This window comes from Phalaenopsis equestris, unplaced genomic scaffold (genome assembly GCF_001263595.1).
Source record: "Phalaenopsis equestris unplaced genomic scaffold, ASM126359v1 Scaffold000305, whole genome shotgun sequence".
Taxonomy (NCBI): Eukaryota; Viridiplantae; Streptophyta; class Magnoliopsida; order Asparagales; family Orchidaceae; genus Phalaenopsis; species Phalaenopsis equestris.
This window is the reverse complement of record NW_018164747.1, coordinates 89,586-106,731: the sequence shown is the minus strand read 5'-3', so window position 1 is coordinate 106,731 and position 17,146 is coordinate 89,586. Positions and strand designations below refer to the sequence as shown.

The 17,146-nt window shown below is 34.6% G+C and overlaps 1 protein-coding gene across 2 annotated transcripts in view; it reads right to left on the bottom strand.

Annotated features, from left to right (window-relative positions):
- LOC110025585 (pumilio homolog 5) overlaps positions 1–16,767 on the bottom strand; it is a 55,617-nt gene extending 38,850 nt beyond the window's left edge. Inside the window, exons 1-8 of one of the 2 annotated variants that reach the window (XM_020726140.1) lie at positions 16,312–16,767; positions 15,407–15,541; positions 14,389–15,038; positions 7,271–8,613; positions 7,001–7,142; positions 6,701–6,808; positions 600–812; positions 415–525 (exon numbers count right to left, since the gene is read on the bottom strand). In XM_020726140.1, the coding sequence (XP_020581799.1) occupies positions 415–525; positions 600–812; positions 6,701–6,808; positions 7,001–7,142; positions 7,271–8,613; positions 14,389–14,967 (2,496 nt within the window). In that variant the 5' untranslated portion in view covers positions 14,968–15,038; positions 15,407–15,541; positions 16,312–16,767. The remainder of the gene's footprint in view (positions 1–414; positions 526–599; positions 813–6,700; positions 6,809–7,000; positions 7,143–7,270; positions 8,614–14,388; positions 15,039–15,406; positions 15,542–16,311) is intronic. The other variant, XM_020726141.1, reaches the window with a different exon arrangement.
- Positions 16,768–17,146: the final 379 nt, after the last annotated feature.

Here is a 17,146-nt window from a genome sequence, read left to right as displayed (position 1 = left end):
TTCTATTTTTGCGGGCGGAAAAATCGTACAAGTTTCAAAGAAAATCAACAGCAAAAAGAGTGTTGTTAAAATAAAAGGAGCAAAGATTAAAAAGCAGCTTTGCAGCAATACTGCAAAAGACGCTAACATAGTTCATGTAAAAAGTTCACAAACGACAAATTTGTAGATTTGCAAGTAGTTGACATGCAAGTAACAAACCATTAGTGATAAAAAAGTCGTACATAAGGCAATGCACTGACAATACCCAGAAAATACATGCAAGCACAAAAAATAATTTAAATGGCTAAAATTTCCAATTATCCAAAAAAATAATAACCAAGGGCGATGGACAGTTGTAACATGTGAAATAATAGAAAATAGTAAGTGAACACTAAGAAAGAGCAACAACTTATCATTTATCATAGAAGGATTCACCTGAGTCACATAATTTCCATACTGATCTTGAGCTAGAATGCAAGCCGAATGTAAAATCTCATCCACAATACAACTACTTTGCAGCTCATCAGTACAATGCTCCAACACTCTCTACAATCATTAAAGACAAATCACCTTTTCTATGAGCAACAGAACATGATAGAAAACTGAGGATCACCCATTACCTGAATAACTCGGCAACCATAGGGATGCATAGAGAGCGAAGCAACATGCCCGCGGAAAGCAGAAATCATGAATCCAATTCTCTCAGTTGGCACGCATTCAATGCACTTCTGAATTACATGGTTTCCATTTTGATCCCGAACGCATCGCAAAACATGCCCATCCAGCTCATATACAAGCTCTGTTTTCTGATCAAGTTCAATTACTTCAAGTGCCTGCAGGTTGGACAAGAATATAAACAGATAGCAATAAATTCAGGTGTCACATGAAATATGAGCTTTTAAATTAACAGGCAAGAAAATTGATAAATACATTTTTTAAAAGAATAAATAAACATTACTTGTCAGTATAAAGATAATAGAGAAAGGAAAAATTCAAGGACATTAGGGAAGGTTATACTACAAGCCATTGAAAGGATTGACCATAAATATAAAACTATTTCTGTGAGTACAGTAGTTGACAATGTGGTTAGTATTTATGCTCCTCAAGACTCATAAGAAAAGTTTAAAACATAGATTTTGGAAAAATATGAATAAACTAATCTGAAGTGTAGAACATAATTATTAAGGGAGGTTTAAATGGACATACAGATTCTGAAAGGATTTGGTAGAAAATGATTTATTACTATATAGAATAGAATAAAAAATGTGATGGGGGGAAACTACACGTCATTGCAAATCTTAGAATAATAAGTACAGACAGAAAAAATGAGAAGATAATTTAATTTCTTTCAAAAGGAAGGCCACAAGATCACAACTACTTTTTACTAAAATAAGAAAGAAATTTCTGCATTGCAAGCGGGTTCAAAAAAAAGGGTTGACCATTCGCATTATAGAATATTTCTTATAGCAAAAAAATATATCGAAGAATAATTATTTTGGGACAAGATGATTGAATTTAAAAATAAGAAATTATCATTCTTTTACAATAACTATACCATTATTAAAAAAAACTTTGAACTTTAATACTCCATCAAAAATAAATAATGGCCATTCATTCAATTTTGATTTATACCATGTGTACTATATATATATATATATATACAATTAATTTTTTAACTTTAAGTTCTTGCTCATAAACATTATATTTAAAATTTTCATAATTGTATTAGTAAATCATTGAGAAATTTTATTTTAAATTGATTAATGTTTTATTATATGATGAAGAGCATGTATAAATCATTAGAATTACTTTAAATTCGTTTTGATAGATAGATTTAAAGAGCACATATTCAAAAGAAATCAAAAAATTCTGCTAATTTAATCAAATTGAGAAAACATCAAATTTGACACCCAAATTTAATATAACGGAAAAACTTGTTAAAAATATTTACATGTACTTTGACAAAATCACTAATTGACTGTTTACAAAGGTTCAAAAATTTTTCAAATATATACTGTTATTGGAATGGGGCGTAATACTCTGCCTAGAGTAATCACATAAAACAAGTGCATTGGAATTAAATCAAAAATTCCTTTTTTCTTTTAATTTATGAAGTCCTAGATATGGAAATTAAGCTAAGAAGAGAACAATTGTCAAAGATATGACAATATAAGCATTGAACACAAAATTGAAAAATTCATGCATCCATTAGTGTGGCTATTTAAGAATCAGAGAGACAACAATGCTTTAAAGAGCATGCATGGCTTCATCTAAGAGTTCTCCGTGTGATGGAAAAATCAGATTTAAATTTTATTAATAAACATAAGTAAATAAGCAATGAAATTATTTAATTCACACAAAATAATCTTTTTATCACACTCTACTATGATATGTATTGAGGTAGAAAAATATAACTGCTTGTGCTTAGGGTCACACAACACTTCAAGAGTCTGACAATTGTGCTCATTGTAATACAATAATTTTTAAAATTAAGGAATTGAAAAACACTGAAAATTTATTGAGCATATAATGAGAATAATTAACTTCTACATTTATATCATAAAAGAATAATATTTCAACTAAGGATGGCCTTTTAAATTTATTTCCTATTTCAAAAATTGTAAACAAAAAATATTTCAAATAATCTTTACATCCAAATTAATAACATATTCCACTTATGTTGTTGCGCGACAGTTGCCCCAGAAAGCTGATGCGGATAAACTGATTGGATGTTTGTTTATTGTTGTTTGAAAACAGCTGTAGCATAATTGTTTCTAAACAAATGACTATTTTGCCCCTGTGTACTAATGTTGCTTGCAACAGAACTGTCATAGCAATATATTTAGCACTTTAGAAGCAAAAATCTACTTTAAAACAGTGCAAAACATAAGATATACACCTCACTTAGCAGTGTGTATCATCATTACTAAAATAAAGAAAAAGACTATTAAAATAAAATTTAACAATATGATAACAACCACTTCCACACACAACCACAGCCACCGCAATCACGTCCACACACAACCACAACCACCGCACACAACCACAACCACCATAACTACAGCCCACACACAACCACAACCACAACCACCACAACCACCTCCACCAAAAGCTATACCTCGACACACAACCACAACCAACACAGAACCAGCACAGCCACACAACCACAACCGACAATCACAGCCACCAAAACACAACCATAGCCACAGCCTCCACACACAACCACAACCACCTCCACACTGAACCAAAGCCTCTACACAGAACAACAACCTCCACACACACCACAACCACCTCGACACGGAGCCACACCTCCGCACACAGCCACAACCCACACAGAACCAACACAACCACACAACCACAACCCATAACCACAGCCACCATAGCACAACCACCGTCTCCACACACAACCACAACCAAAATCACAGCCTCCACACACAACCACAGCAACCACAACCACCTCCACACAAAACCACAACCTCCACACACAACCATAGCCTCCACAACACCTCCACACAGAGCCACACCTCCACACAACTACAACCACCACAACCACAACCAACACAGAACCACACCCCCACACACAAATACAGCCACAGCCACAGCCACACCTCCACACACAACCACAGCCAGCAATCCACCACTAGGGTCAACCGTCAACAATCTACCAGCAATCCACTGATATTATCATCACAGTAGCCACCCTTTCACAATAACCGCCCAATTCACAGTAAAGTTCATCCCCATCAGCAATAAAAAAAATCTAACATCAATTCAACATCGCATGAATTGCAAAAACCAAAATAGCAGAAATTGCAAAATCCAACAGCAATGCACAACCATATGAGAATCATCGACCGAATAGAGCTCAAAGCATCTAAAACAATCGCAAAAACAAAACGTCATAGAATATAGTGATAGAAAATACCGTGGGCGAGGGAGAGCAAAGGAACCAAGCAAAGCTGAAGAGCAAAGGGGATAGAGAGAACAAAGTAACCACCAAGCCTTGCCAACAGAACCATAAAGAGAGGAGCGAGCAGAGATCTTACCTTTAGGGCTAAGAATCGAGAGAGAGGGGAGAGCGAGTCGCGAGTGAGAAGCTCAACCGCGAGAGAGGGGAGGAAGGGGGTAGAGCAGTAAAAGCCGAGCAAGAAGTTAATACAAAATGCGGTTCGTGGAGTCGAACCCGCGGCCCGCGCTTTATCGAAATGTTATCAAAATGCTATCGCACCGCAATTATCAAACGGGAGAAAAAAAATGGCCATTTCAGGCCGTACCGCGTGACAAAAGCGGCGCCAAATGGGAAAGGGTGAACTAGAAACAACATTGGCCAATGTACTATGGGCATCTGCATATTTACTAGCATTGCTAATATGTGTGAACTGGAATTTTAGTTGTTGAGCAAATCTAGTGTGCAATAAGATGACTTATTTCATTAAGAGACAAATGAATATTCAATTACAGCGGAATTATATCAACAAAGAACATCAGGTTTGTTTGCACTAGGTATGTAGCACAATGGTATTGCCCCTTTCCTCCAAATGGGAAAGGGGAGTTAAAATCCATAAAAAAAGTCTATTATGGAGATAATTATAAAGTATAATTTAAATTGATGTGCCTTGTCGCATGATTTTCGCAAATTTAATTATTGTAATTAGTGAGATGTCAACTGAAAAAAAAAATCTAAATTTATAAACTTAGCTGAAAAAAAATCCTAAATTTATAAACTAAAAGGAAAACCTGTATAAATCAAATTTAAGATTGGTAAAACAAAGATTAGGTATATTATCAACAATTTTAACGGGTGTAATATTAAAAATTAGGAAAATGTACAAACATACTACAGAATTCCTATGTATTTACATATCTAACTCTAGTACCTAAACTTTGATTTTTACACCTATAATGGTTTACCTATGCATGAAAAGATGCATTCCAGTTAGTTATAGTGGTACCTAGGGCTGTCAATTTGGCTCGTTGTTCGCGAACAGCTCGTGTTCGGCTCGTTAAGTAGCTCGTGTTAGGCTCGTTCGTTAAGCTTAACGAGCCGAACACGAACAAATTTTTAAGCTCGAAATATAAAAGAACCGAAAAAGGACAAAAAATATAATAAATATTCATAAAATTAAATATTATAAATTGTAATTATTAAAACTTTTTAAAATATATAAATTTATCAAATTTTAAAAAATTATATCCTATAAATTATAATATATAAGAAATTATTAATAAATATTACTTATATAAATATTATATATTTATATAATATAACGTATATAATTAATATAATATAATATATAAGCCACCCCTCTTCCTACTTCCGACACCTCTCCTCCCTCTCAAAATTGCGAAAGGTGATCGGTCGCGAGAGCTTAGGGTTTCTCGATCGTGTTCGCTGCTCTCCTTCTCCACTCAAAATCGCAAAAGAGTTTCGGCGGCGAGAGAGCTTAGGGTGTCGGCCGCGAGACCTTAGGGTTTCTCGATTGTGTTCGCTGCTCTCCTTCTCCACTCAAAATTGCGAAAGGGTTTCAGCCACCGGCGGCAAGAGGTTAGGGTTTCCTCTTCCTCTTCCTCTTCCTCTTCCAAGACATCTTCCTCTTACGATTCCTCCAATTTCGAGCCGAACTCGAGCTGAACTCGATCCGAACACGAACACTCCCTTCACGAGCCATTTCGAATACGAGTCGATTTCGAACACGAGCCGAACACGAGGCTCGGCTCGTTTACAGCCCTAGTGGTACCTTTGATGTGATATTAAAGGTTTGAGTAACAAATAAAGTTTGGGTGGTAGACATGTAAATACATAGAAATTGTGTGGTATGTATGTAAATGGCCCTAAAAATGATCACTCGGTTATCTTCGATCAATTATAAAAAAGAACGGAGATATAGAAAAGTATTTAACATCTTAAGTTAAAGATGAATCGTTAGAAGGAAGAAGTGTCCAGTTGAGCTAGGCATAAGAACAATAATATAAATGTATAATAAAATAATGAATAAAAGAAATATTGTATTAGAAAGATGGCAAGAGTAACATTTATAGAAAATAAGGTTTTGAAAATAGACTTGAGCAGATTAGATATGTAAAAGAAAGAGTATACACGGAAGACGACAGAGAAATTAGTGTCGAAGGATTAGAAAGAAACACGAGTAAAACAATGTATCATGGATAGAAGTGCAAAAAAAATTTCAGCAAAAAAACTTCAACACCCTTGCAGCACTGGAAAAGAATAAATATAAATAACGAATCACAAAGCCAAACCAAAATACTTGGCATAAAGCTAGTAATGATGATGAGCCCTCATATCAGTTATGAAATGAAAAAAAAAAGTAATTTCCTCAACCATTTATCAAAGAACATTGACAAACTATTGATTTCATAAGTCTGAGAAAGAAATTGAGTGGCATATGATAGATTTGCTACAATAGTGAACTATCATTTGCAGTTAGTACGATCAAAATATATATCCATGTATTAAAGCCCACTTGCGCATCAAAAACTGAGCAAAGCACTTCAGAGTCAAGAATTAAAAACCATGAGCAGCCATTAAGAAAATTATTTTCTAGCGAACAAGATAAAATGAAGCTGATTCAAATTAAGTGAAATAAAACACGCTAAACATATTCTGAAGGAATAATAAAACAGTAGAAAATTAGCACAGCCAATGAATAGGAAATTGAAGTAAAAAAGGCTACGCAACCTATGGCTAAAAAATAAGAAACACCTTTTGAATCACTCGGCAGCCATACATTTGAAGGCTCAATGACAAGACGTGCCCCACAAGCTGATTTGCAAGTTCCTTCCTTTCCTCAGGACTTCCATGCTCAAAAAACTGCGGACAAACTTATTTCAGAAACTGATCAAGTTGATCAACATAACAGGATTTCTAGAAAAAGAAAGCACATAATTATTAAAAAAAGGGGAATATTATGAAAGAATGAACATAAGAACCGTGAATGGGCAAACACAAAAAACTTTTTTAAGGAATTATAATTTCACAAAGCTGACAAAAAGACAAAAGCACCTTCTGGATAACATAATTCCCAAATACATCACTCATTAATGTTGAAGCATGCGGAAGAACTTCTTGAAACACAGATGCCTTCTCTTCAATACTACAGCTTTCCAACTTTTGCTGAATAAATCGACTCCCATGTTGGTCAGCACTGATTCAAAAAAGAGGGAGAGAGAGAGATAGAGAGAATTATTCTTTAACATGAGACCTTGGAAAAATCATGAACCCTCATATCATGCAGCCATATGTGATAAAAAGCAAAAAAACTAAAGAACTTGCCTGAACTCAACAATGCGTCCTGCAATGTCAGATAACTCGTATCTACGGGATTTGCTGGATTTCAACTCCTCAAGAAATGAGTGTAATTTTGAATCATCAATTTTATCTTGTAATCTTGGACTTTGCCATCCAGTATACGTCCCCCCAGCCCTAACAGAGCTTCCAGGTGACCTATTGCTCTCACCTCTCCGGCCAGGAGTCACCGAATTAGCCGCGGGTGATCCCGGATAAAGGGGACTGGTAAGAGGAGAGGAAGGATATTGCATCAAGGAACTAAGGTTCGCGGAGTTCCCATAAAAATTTATATTTGCAGCTCCACCCTTCCGGATACTAGGAGAGTTTGCAACTCCAGATCTCAGGACCTGAGGGCTCTGATCAGATGAATAAGCAAAAGGTAACGAACCTTTCTGTGCATCAAAAACTGGCAAACTCCCAACAGCACTTCCCCTTGGAGCAGTTGGGTCAAATTGACCTAGACTAGAATATGCATGTGCTGAAGGATGCTGAAAATAGGACATATACAATGGATCAGAATATGAATGTTGAGTTGCAACCCCAATTTGTCCATAATATCCAGGAATAACATTTCCTCTGGAGAAAGCACCAGAGGCCCTCACATTGTAATTAGAGCCAGTGGAATTTTCATAAGGAATCTGAATAGCATTATAAGGATAACCAGAGAAAAAGGGTGGCAGAAGCGAAGCATTCACAGTGACTCCACCAATACCAAACTGTGGAGGAAGCAAGTTTGATGGTTGGAGATTAGGGTAATACGGTGCTGCAAAGGCTGCAGCAGTAGCGTAAAGGGGTGGTACAATCCCAGCTGACGGCAACACAGGACGCACTTCCATAGAAGATAACTTGGACTGACTGTGAAGATAATGATCCGAATAATTGGGGCTCTGACTTGCTTGATTAGTCATCTGAGACTGACCAAGATGAACCGGAATTGAAGATCCGCTTTGCAGGCTACTTTGGTGATGGTTTTGTCTTGGAGCATGATTTCTATGAACATCATTTGATAGCTTCAAACTTTTTAAATCGTTTATCATATTCCTGGTACTTGAACCAGCTTCTATTCTGTTTTCCGTATTTAAATCCATCTGGCTCGGCTGAAGCCTACATTTATCTAAGGATGAGGGAATGTTGGATGACACATTTGAAACTGCAGAAAGGTCACTATGTCGTTTTGTAACCGAAGGAATAGAATTGACCTTAGTATTCATAAACTCATCAAGCAAGTTGTCACAAGCATCAGCATCAGTTGTCTGTGTCTGCTCCAATAGACTCGGGGTACGAGGTTGACTGTTGTATACAGGAGAGGGAGTCCTGGGAAAATCTTCCTGAAAAATAAGAAAAGCATCCTGATATTGAAAACAGCAATGCCTCAACAATTACTTCGAAAAAAATTAATCAACTGCAATATCCGGGCCTCCAGTGCACAAGCAACAAATTTATAGCATACATGAAAGCTAAACCATGCAAAAGATTACATCAACGCTTAGCATAACATAAATTCCAATCCCAAAATGAGTACGACAAAAAATTTCATTATACTCTACATGACACTACAATGGGATGGATATCAAAATATGGTAGAATTGAAGTTTTAAGAGATACTAAGATAATTCTCAGTTTGATAAACCCATAGTGTAGCACAAATTTATTATTCAAAGTACAATATTTTAAACGAGTAAAATTGAATGCAATGAATCCATCGCAACTTTTGCAGCTGCAACAAATAATATGAGAAAATAGTATGAAGTTGCAACACAAATGCACAAACGCCCCCCTCCAAGTCACAACTTACATACAAGTTTATGTAGATGACATTATTTGGAAGTATCAATACAACTTGGTGTCATAAATTATTAAATGAGCAGAATATTTAAGCAAATTTTGATGGTAGAAATCAACTTTTTGTGGGACTTCCAAGTGAAGAAATAAGAAAATAGCACCTTCATTTGTCAATAAAAAAACATTAATTACATGTTTAATAGTTTCATATAAGGGAATTCAAATATAGTGAAAGCCTATTAGCCTCTTAAAAAATAAGATTTAAAAAATCAAGGTAAACACGATAACAATGAATAGTATATAAGAATAATACCACTTTTATATCATACTGTCGATGAGCCTTACAATATATTTTAAATATGCATTTGTGCTCGTTTTCAGACAAACCCAAGGAATCTCCTTAGACATAGTAAAAGTTATATTTCAATAATTGATTAAAACCCTCAATTTTTGCCATATAACATAGTTGCTTACTCCAATGCAAACTATGTTAGTCGCAAAGCAAGTAAAAAAAGCACCTCATGACCATACCAATCTTGCAACTACCCACTGTGCCTTAGTCTAGCCTGAATAAGAATTATGTAGTTTGATCCATTTTGAAGGTAGTGACGTTGCAGGCAACTTTGTTGCCTATGTGCATTAGCAAAGCAATAATTAGACCATTGTGAAACAAAGCTATATCATATTTGTTGTTTAGTGTGATGAACTTAATTAAGAACCCAACTCAACACTTGCGGTCAAAACACATCGAGATTAGATATCGATTTATTCGAGGTCACAATGCTTGAGGTGATGTTGAAATTCAATTTGCTGGCACAGAGCATTAGATGGTATACATTTTTACCTAGCCTTTAGTTGAGAATAGGTTCTATCACAATAGAATAAAATTAGTGTAGTTCGATCAATTTGCATACATTTCTTGCCTTTGGCGCTTAGTATAATTGTTACATTTTTATACTGCCAAAAGGAAATAAAGATTGCATATCGGATGTCATGACCTGACCCGGTGCTTGAAATTAACCAAGACGGGAACAGACGGTCGGACGGTAAGTATTAAATTTTCTATATTTATTTACTATTTAACAAGTGAAAGAGCCACTAATCAGATTAAATTAAAACAATATATTAAAATTTACCTTGATATTAGTTGTTCATGTTTTCTGTGAATATTATCCCTTGTAACGCTAATCATTTAATCACTTAATTCATCTAAAAAGTTATTTTAAAAAAATAATGAGCTAGAAAAGCCAGTGAACACTCATATTCTTAAAATACAACAATACAAGAAAAAAGAAAGCAAAAAAATATCAGTTAAACTTTTAGTAAATCAATATTAATATTTGAGATACTATCAATGAATCTTACTATATCAATGCATACTAATATCATTTCATGTATATACAGTTGTCACAGAAGCATCATCTAAAAATTGTACAACTTAAGGTACTTCAATATCAATATCGTTTTTCATATACTTGCACAAGTATCTTAGTGTTCCCCAACCAGTACCATAAAAGGATGTATTCATCATATTCAGTCATGCAGATATAATGATTCTATCAAAATCAATATTTACTAAGAATATATTTCATTCCTATTTGTGTATCAGACAATATACTTATAAATCATTCAAATGATAATTTAAATAATATTGTACACACATATCATTCCTACAAAATGAACAAAAATTAATTAGAATTCAAAGTCCTGAGTTTGCCGTAACTTCAATATAACTCTAATGATAGTACTAGTAAATGTATTTAGTCTAGAACTAAAATATCACTATAGTATAAGAACATGAGTACTCAAAACGATATTGATTAATTTATTATTTGATTTGTCTTGACATCAAATCTTCTGAAATTAGAAGCCTAAAAAAACATAAATATTCATAAAAAAAGTAATTAATTTATTATTTAATTATATAAACATAGACCTATATAGTCATTAAATTTATTTTAGTTTTTCATGAAACGTTTAATTAATTAATTCAGCTAAATTTTTATTTTAATATTAAGCTACCTCATATATTCGTATTACTATATACCATACAATATTGCATTTAAATAATTTATTTTCCTAAATTTTTAACATGCTTAACTTCAAGACCTTTAAATTGGCTTGCAAATCTAATTTCATATAAAGAATAATTAAACATTTAAATTAAGCTTCATTGCCTGAATTCATTCCTGCATCAAAATTTTCTTTTTCATGCTTTAGCCTTTTACCGATTACTTTTAAACAATTAGTATTCAAATTGAAATCAATTTAATATAAAATTTGTAAAATTTTATATTAATTAATTATAGTAACTTAAATAACTATGTATTTTACCTTAACCTCTCCCTTGCCCTAAATCATTCGAACTGAGCGGCAAGACTCAGTGGAGCATTTAATTCACAAAAGAAAGTCTATTCCAACTCTAAAGTTTTCGATGGAGTGCGCCTACTGACGTGAGAGCCCTTCTCTTCTTCCTTCATGCTCGTGAGCGTTGTTGGCTCGAACACCTGTGTAAGCGACTGCCTTCATCCTACGTCCGAGTCTTTTGCTTCGACTCCCGCACGATCAAGCTGTCACCACTTTTTCCTTCTCTGTGCGACAGAGGCACCACCTACTCCTGTCTAAGACGTCCCTAGAGCGTCAGATCATGGTGTCTCTTCTCTCATCTCTACAGGTAAGTAATCTAGCCTTATCACATTGTTTTTACAGAGCAAACTCGACTCCTTGGCTTCCAATCCCCTTGTTTCCTTTCCCCCCTTTCCGTTATCCCCAACTCTTCATTTCTTCTTCTTCGATTTCACTCGCGTGTTCGATTTTTCGATTCCTCTCCTTTGTGTAGACAAAATGAAGTGTTCTATCGGATGCCCTCACGTTCAGTTAATACAATAATATAGAGGGAGTTACTTCATTTAGTCAATTTTAGTATTGATTAAGAGAGACATTTTGCACCACAATACGTGTATGTAGCCAACATGATCTATCATCATAGAAAGAGGGCACTATTAAGGACTTGCTGGGTTAATGAGACTGTTTTAATGATAGAAAATATATAATTGGAAGAATAGGCGTTTCAAATTTCATGATTACAAAATTATTGGGATGTAAGAATCATAATGGAAGCAATGATTTAAAATTTTAGATTTGATCTAACGACCAAAAGAACATGCAAGAAAAAACTCGAACTCGGCCATTTTATTGAATCTTTTATTCATTATGTAATCAATAAGCAATCCAACTCCATAACTAACAGCAAGCTAACTCAAGTTGAAACAAACTCAACATTTTGTTACAAGTACTCCAAATTATTTGACATATACTCATGAACTCATATTTTGATCATACCTTAGCCATCGTTCAGATGATTAAAAATTGATAAGGTCATGCATACAATTTGATGTTTGCATATATGCTGCTCAATCTGACCTATGAATCAAGATTTATAGACGTTGGAAACTATTATTTGCATCAGAAGATTTCTACTCTAATTATATATATATATATATATATAGAGAGAGAGAGAGAGAGAGAGAATCATGAATCATACATATGATCGTCCAGTAAAATTTATAAGAACTACTTTAACTTCTTAAATTTAGCAGGTATTTTTATAGCTGTTGGGAAGGTTCTTAAACCACATTTTTGGCTTAAAAATACCTTTATTTAAGATCATTAAGATGTTACATAAATTCATTGCAAAGTACTCTCCATTCCATTCATTCTAAACTTATTCATCTAAAATTGTCAAAGGAAAACTCTAAACAAAGCCAACTGAAGTTTAAAGTGTTAAATCATTTGCAAGGTTTCCGCAATCATGACTTTTCTTCGGCGACTTTCATCATATTGTATTTTTTTTACCTTTGAAATTATTAAGTCTAGGAAGACTTAGTAGTTGCTTTGTTGTAACATATAGTGAGAATGGCAGGGTAAATCCAAATTGTAACAAGAAATAGTGACAGTTTCTTATCGGCTGAAGAAGCAATAGTGAGGGTGGTAAGGGGAATCCAAATTAGAACAAGAATTAGAGATGGCAGATGCCAATTAAGGCCAAACCACTCATGTTTATGTTTTCATTTCTAGAAATTGTGATTGCTTAGTTCCAAACTTACGTGTGAGAAAGACATTATGTTTGTGCAGTTCCTCTACCAGCTTAAAAAGAGGAGGTGATAGTGCTAGCGAAGCCTTAATTCAAATGGCAATAAACTTGAAAACCTAACAATGGTATGATCAATATAGGGTTGAAAGGTTCCTATCGAAAGACCTCAAAACAAACCAATGGATAAATACAGAGCAAAGAATAGAAGATAAAGATGATGTATTGGCAGATTAATAAATGAGACAGAGACTAAGTTTAGGGATTTAAGCCTGCCAAAGGGAATAGTTAAAATAAAATCAACACAAGACTTGTACGGAATATATTCAAAGGTATTTCTTTTAAAGGTTGTTAGGTTGGAAGGATTTGCAATTTCTGTAATTCTTTTACAGGGATTTTAGGAAATTGCGTTTTTGGTATGAAAAATTACAAATATAATATAAAGTATGAATAAATTCACACATTAGTTCATTTTGACTAAATTTAGAATTCGGCCGATTTCGCCGAATTTAAGTTATACTTTAAAATGCTCTCAGCAAGTTGTCACCGTCATCTGGCCCCGCACGCCTCCTACCATCGCTCACCACAGTCGCTCATCAGCCCCCGTCAGTCATTTTCTGCCTCAATCTGCCACCTGTTGGCTTGGCCCTCGCCGCCGCCAGATAAAATATTATATTTTTGAAATACATTGTTTTCAGTTTACTTCAAATCGAATAAAAAAATATAAATTTCTATGTTTATTTTACAGTAAATCCGACAACTCTAAATTGTTTCAAATATATTGTACTCAAACTACTCTACAAACCTTTTACATTGCATTTCACTTTGAGCAAACCATACAACCCCTAAAACTTCACAAATTATTCCATTTAATGTGTTTCACTTTCATTAAGCTCATTAGAAAAGGATATTTTCCTTAAATTAACATTAAAAAAAACTCAAATTGCTTCAAACACATTTTCAACATTTTTAAAAAATTGTAACTGGCAATATAAAATATCAAACTAAAAAGAACAATACATTAGAAATTTTACAGATCAGAAAAAGTAGTAATTTAATCAACTGCATTATTTAAGTTCTAGCCCTGGAAGAAGCAAAATAAGGAAATCTAGATCAACAGCCGGTAGCTAACTCCAAAAGAGCAGCAATAAGAAAATCACACAAACAATCAAAGTAGCACAAGAATTAATCACTCAGACAAAATTATGATAGCATAAAAAAGCCAATTAACCTGAATCAAATCCACGATACTTTTATAACAACCCGGCAAAGGAGATGTTGACTGTCCAGACGCAGTGCCAGAAGTATTTAGGGCAGTATCATTACTAAATTCTGACCCAGGTGACCTATCATCCTCATGTTCCTCAGCATGGGTAGAAAGGATAAGACGTGATGCAGGCAAATATCTTTTGTTTCCATCATCCAAAGAAGGAATTCTCCAATTGTCACCAATATGGTGTGCCAAGCGACGATTCTCTTGTGAGACAAGAGGAGGGGGAATCCTTGGGTTTAAATTAACATTGGAGTGGTAATAAGCTACATAAGCTGGATCAGCACGAAGCTGCTCTTCAGACTGACGCCTTTCAAACCCAATGTTCAAATTTTCAAGGATGGCATTCAACTCAGCATTCTGCTGTCCTCCTAAATCACGAATAGCTAGACTAGAACCTTCCATGCTGGGAGGAGCACTGCCACTTCGGCTAGGGGCAGTAAACCTTTGGTTCCCAGAAAATGAGGCAGTATCCATGCTAGCGGGCCAATTTCTAACAACATTACTTCCAATTAGCCTCACAGGAATCTCTGTTGCCATTATACTCCAATGAACTATTTCTTTATCAATACCACATATAAATTAATGCACCAACGGGTGACCCTCAATACCTGAAATTTAGCAAAAACATATCAAATTTTCATAAATTGCTCATAATGTTATTTCCAATTCAATATTAATCATCAGAAACTTAATTGATATCACCAGCATTCAGTAGTTACAAGTCTGGAATGGGAAAGAAAAATAGTGGAAGAAACTAGAACTCATGGGAAGGCCCAATGCAGGATTTAAAAATTATATAAAACAAAACAATAAAGCAACGAACTAAAATAATTCAAGAGAGGTCATAGAACACAACAAAGACCTTGATGTAGCTCAAGTCATACACCAAGACCTCACAGGTAGGTCCTTTCATATCAAGGCGACAAGTGTAATTATGGTGAATAAATAAAAAATCAGAAATATTAAACGGCAGTACCTGAATTTAGCCAAAGGTGAGACTAAACTTTGTCAAATGCATGCAATACCGAGGAATTCACAACCAAAAATAAGAGAGAGCAAATTCAACAGCGTTATTACTAGAGCTCCACTCAGCTTGAATCATTTTATCATCCTGCATATATTCCCATATAATACCACAGTAACTCTGATAAAAAAGATAAATTGCAATGTGGAAGATAAAGAGCAATTGATCAATTGAACATATTTAATGAACCTTCTCAAAGAAAAAAACAATTTAAACTCTAAAGAAAGCGCAAAACTTGATTGGTCAGCAAAGAATTACCAAAAATTCATAGTTAACATCCACCCAACAACCTACAATGAAAGAAAGTGCTCATATAAGTCCAATCTCAGGTTTTCCACAACTATGGCACTGTGGAACATAATGTTAATAAAATAGTGGGTGGAGACCTATCCAAAAAAAAAATGCAAAAAAACAAAGCATATAAAGTTGACTAAAATAGTAAACAAAGTTTGCTGAGGGTCATCTGTAACAAACACCGGAGCTTACAGAAAGGCAGTCCATTGCTTGACATTAATTTTCAAGGAAAATAACAAGCCAAACGAACAAATTACTAAAGAAAGACTAGAAAAACAAACATGAACCCTTGCATCCTAGGCTTCAAAAACAGACGAGAATTTCTTAAAAGAAAAGGAAGAATATCATCAATTTTCAAACATTCCACAAATTAGTAGCTTCATGCTCACCCCGCTGTTACATCACCATTTCTCTATAACGAATTGAACTCCAATCCCCCCAATCCAAAACCCAAATACACAAATATTATCACTTTCTATTGAAAAAGACGTACCAAAAACCATCATGAACAGTACAAAAGAAGCTGAATTCACTTAGGCAAAAAACTGATCGACAGGACCTACCTTCAAGCATCAATTCACCAACAATCAAAACCTCAAGAACTCAAAGCCGATCCCCAAAACCCTAGGCTACATCATAGAATCCAACGAGAACAGGTCAAGTGAGCACAGCAAGAACATAATCTGAGAGTAGATAATAACCCGTGTCCCCGCCACCAACCGAACTCCTACCTCCTCAATCCCGTGCGCAAATCCACAAACTAACTCAGACGTTTTTCTTTAAGCTTTTCGATAATTTTGAACTGCAGAATAAAGAAGAACGAGAAAAAGAAAGGTAAGAGGAGGAAGTCGTCTGTCTCTCGAGGTTTCTTCCTCCTCGATACCTGAAATGTCGATTCTAAAACCCCGAATAACCGGGTTTTGTAATTTAATTACCCCTTAATTTTGTTTTCTGACTCAGCAACTCCAAATGACGTAAATACCCGGCATCCTCGCTTTTGCTGTGCTGCTTCGCCGCAAAACGAAATCCGAAACACAGAATAGCCAATGGACTGATCTGATGTCCGTGGTTTGCTTTAACGATTATCTGGTAGCATGATGGTCATTCCTTCATGAATGCAAAACATATTTAATTCACACGTAAATTATACATTATATTTATCATTATAATTATAATGTTAAATCTGAATCATTAATAGAGCATAAAAGTGGGAGAGAGAGAATTTGTGAGAGAGAGAAATTGCACAAAAAAAATCTGATTCTTTTAAGGTTAACTTATTGATCATTTATTATTAAAAAATTAAACAATTTTTCCTCATGAGGGTGTTACAAGCTATTTTAAGCATATAAAAAATAAAGGAGCATATGGCTCAAGTGCCCTATCATTCGGTTGAAGATG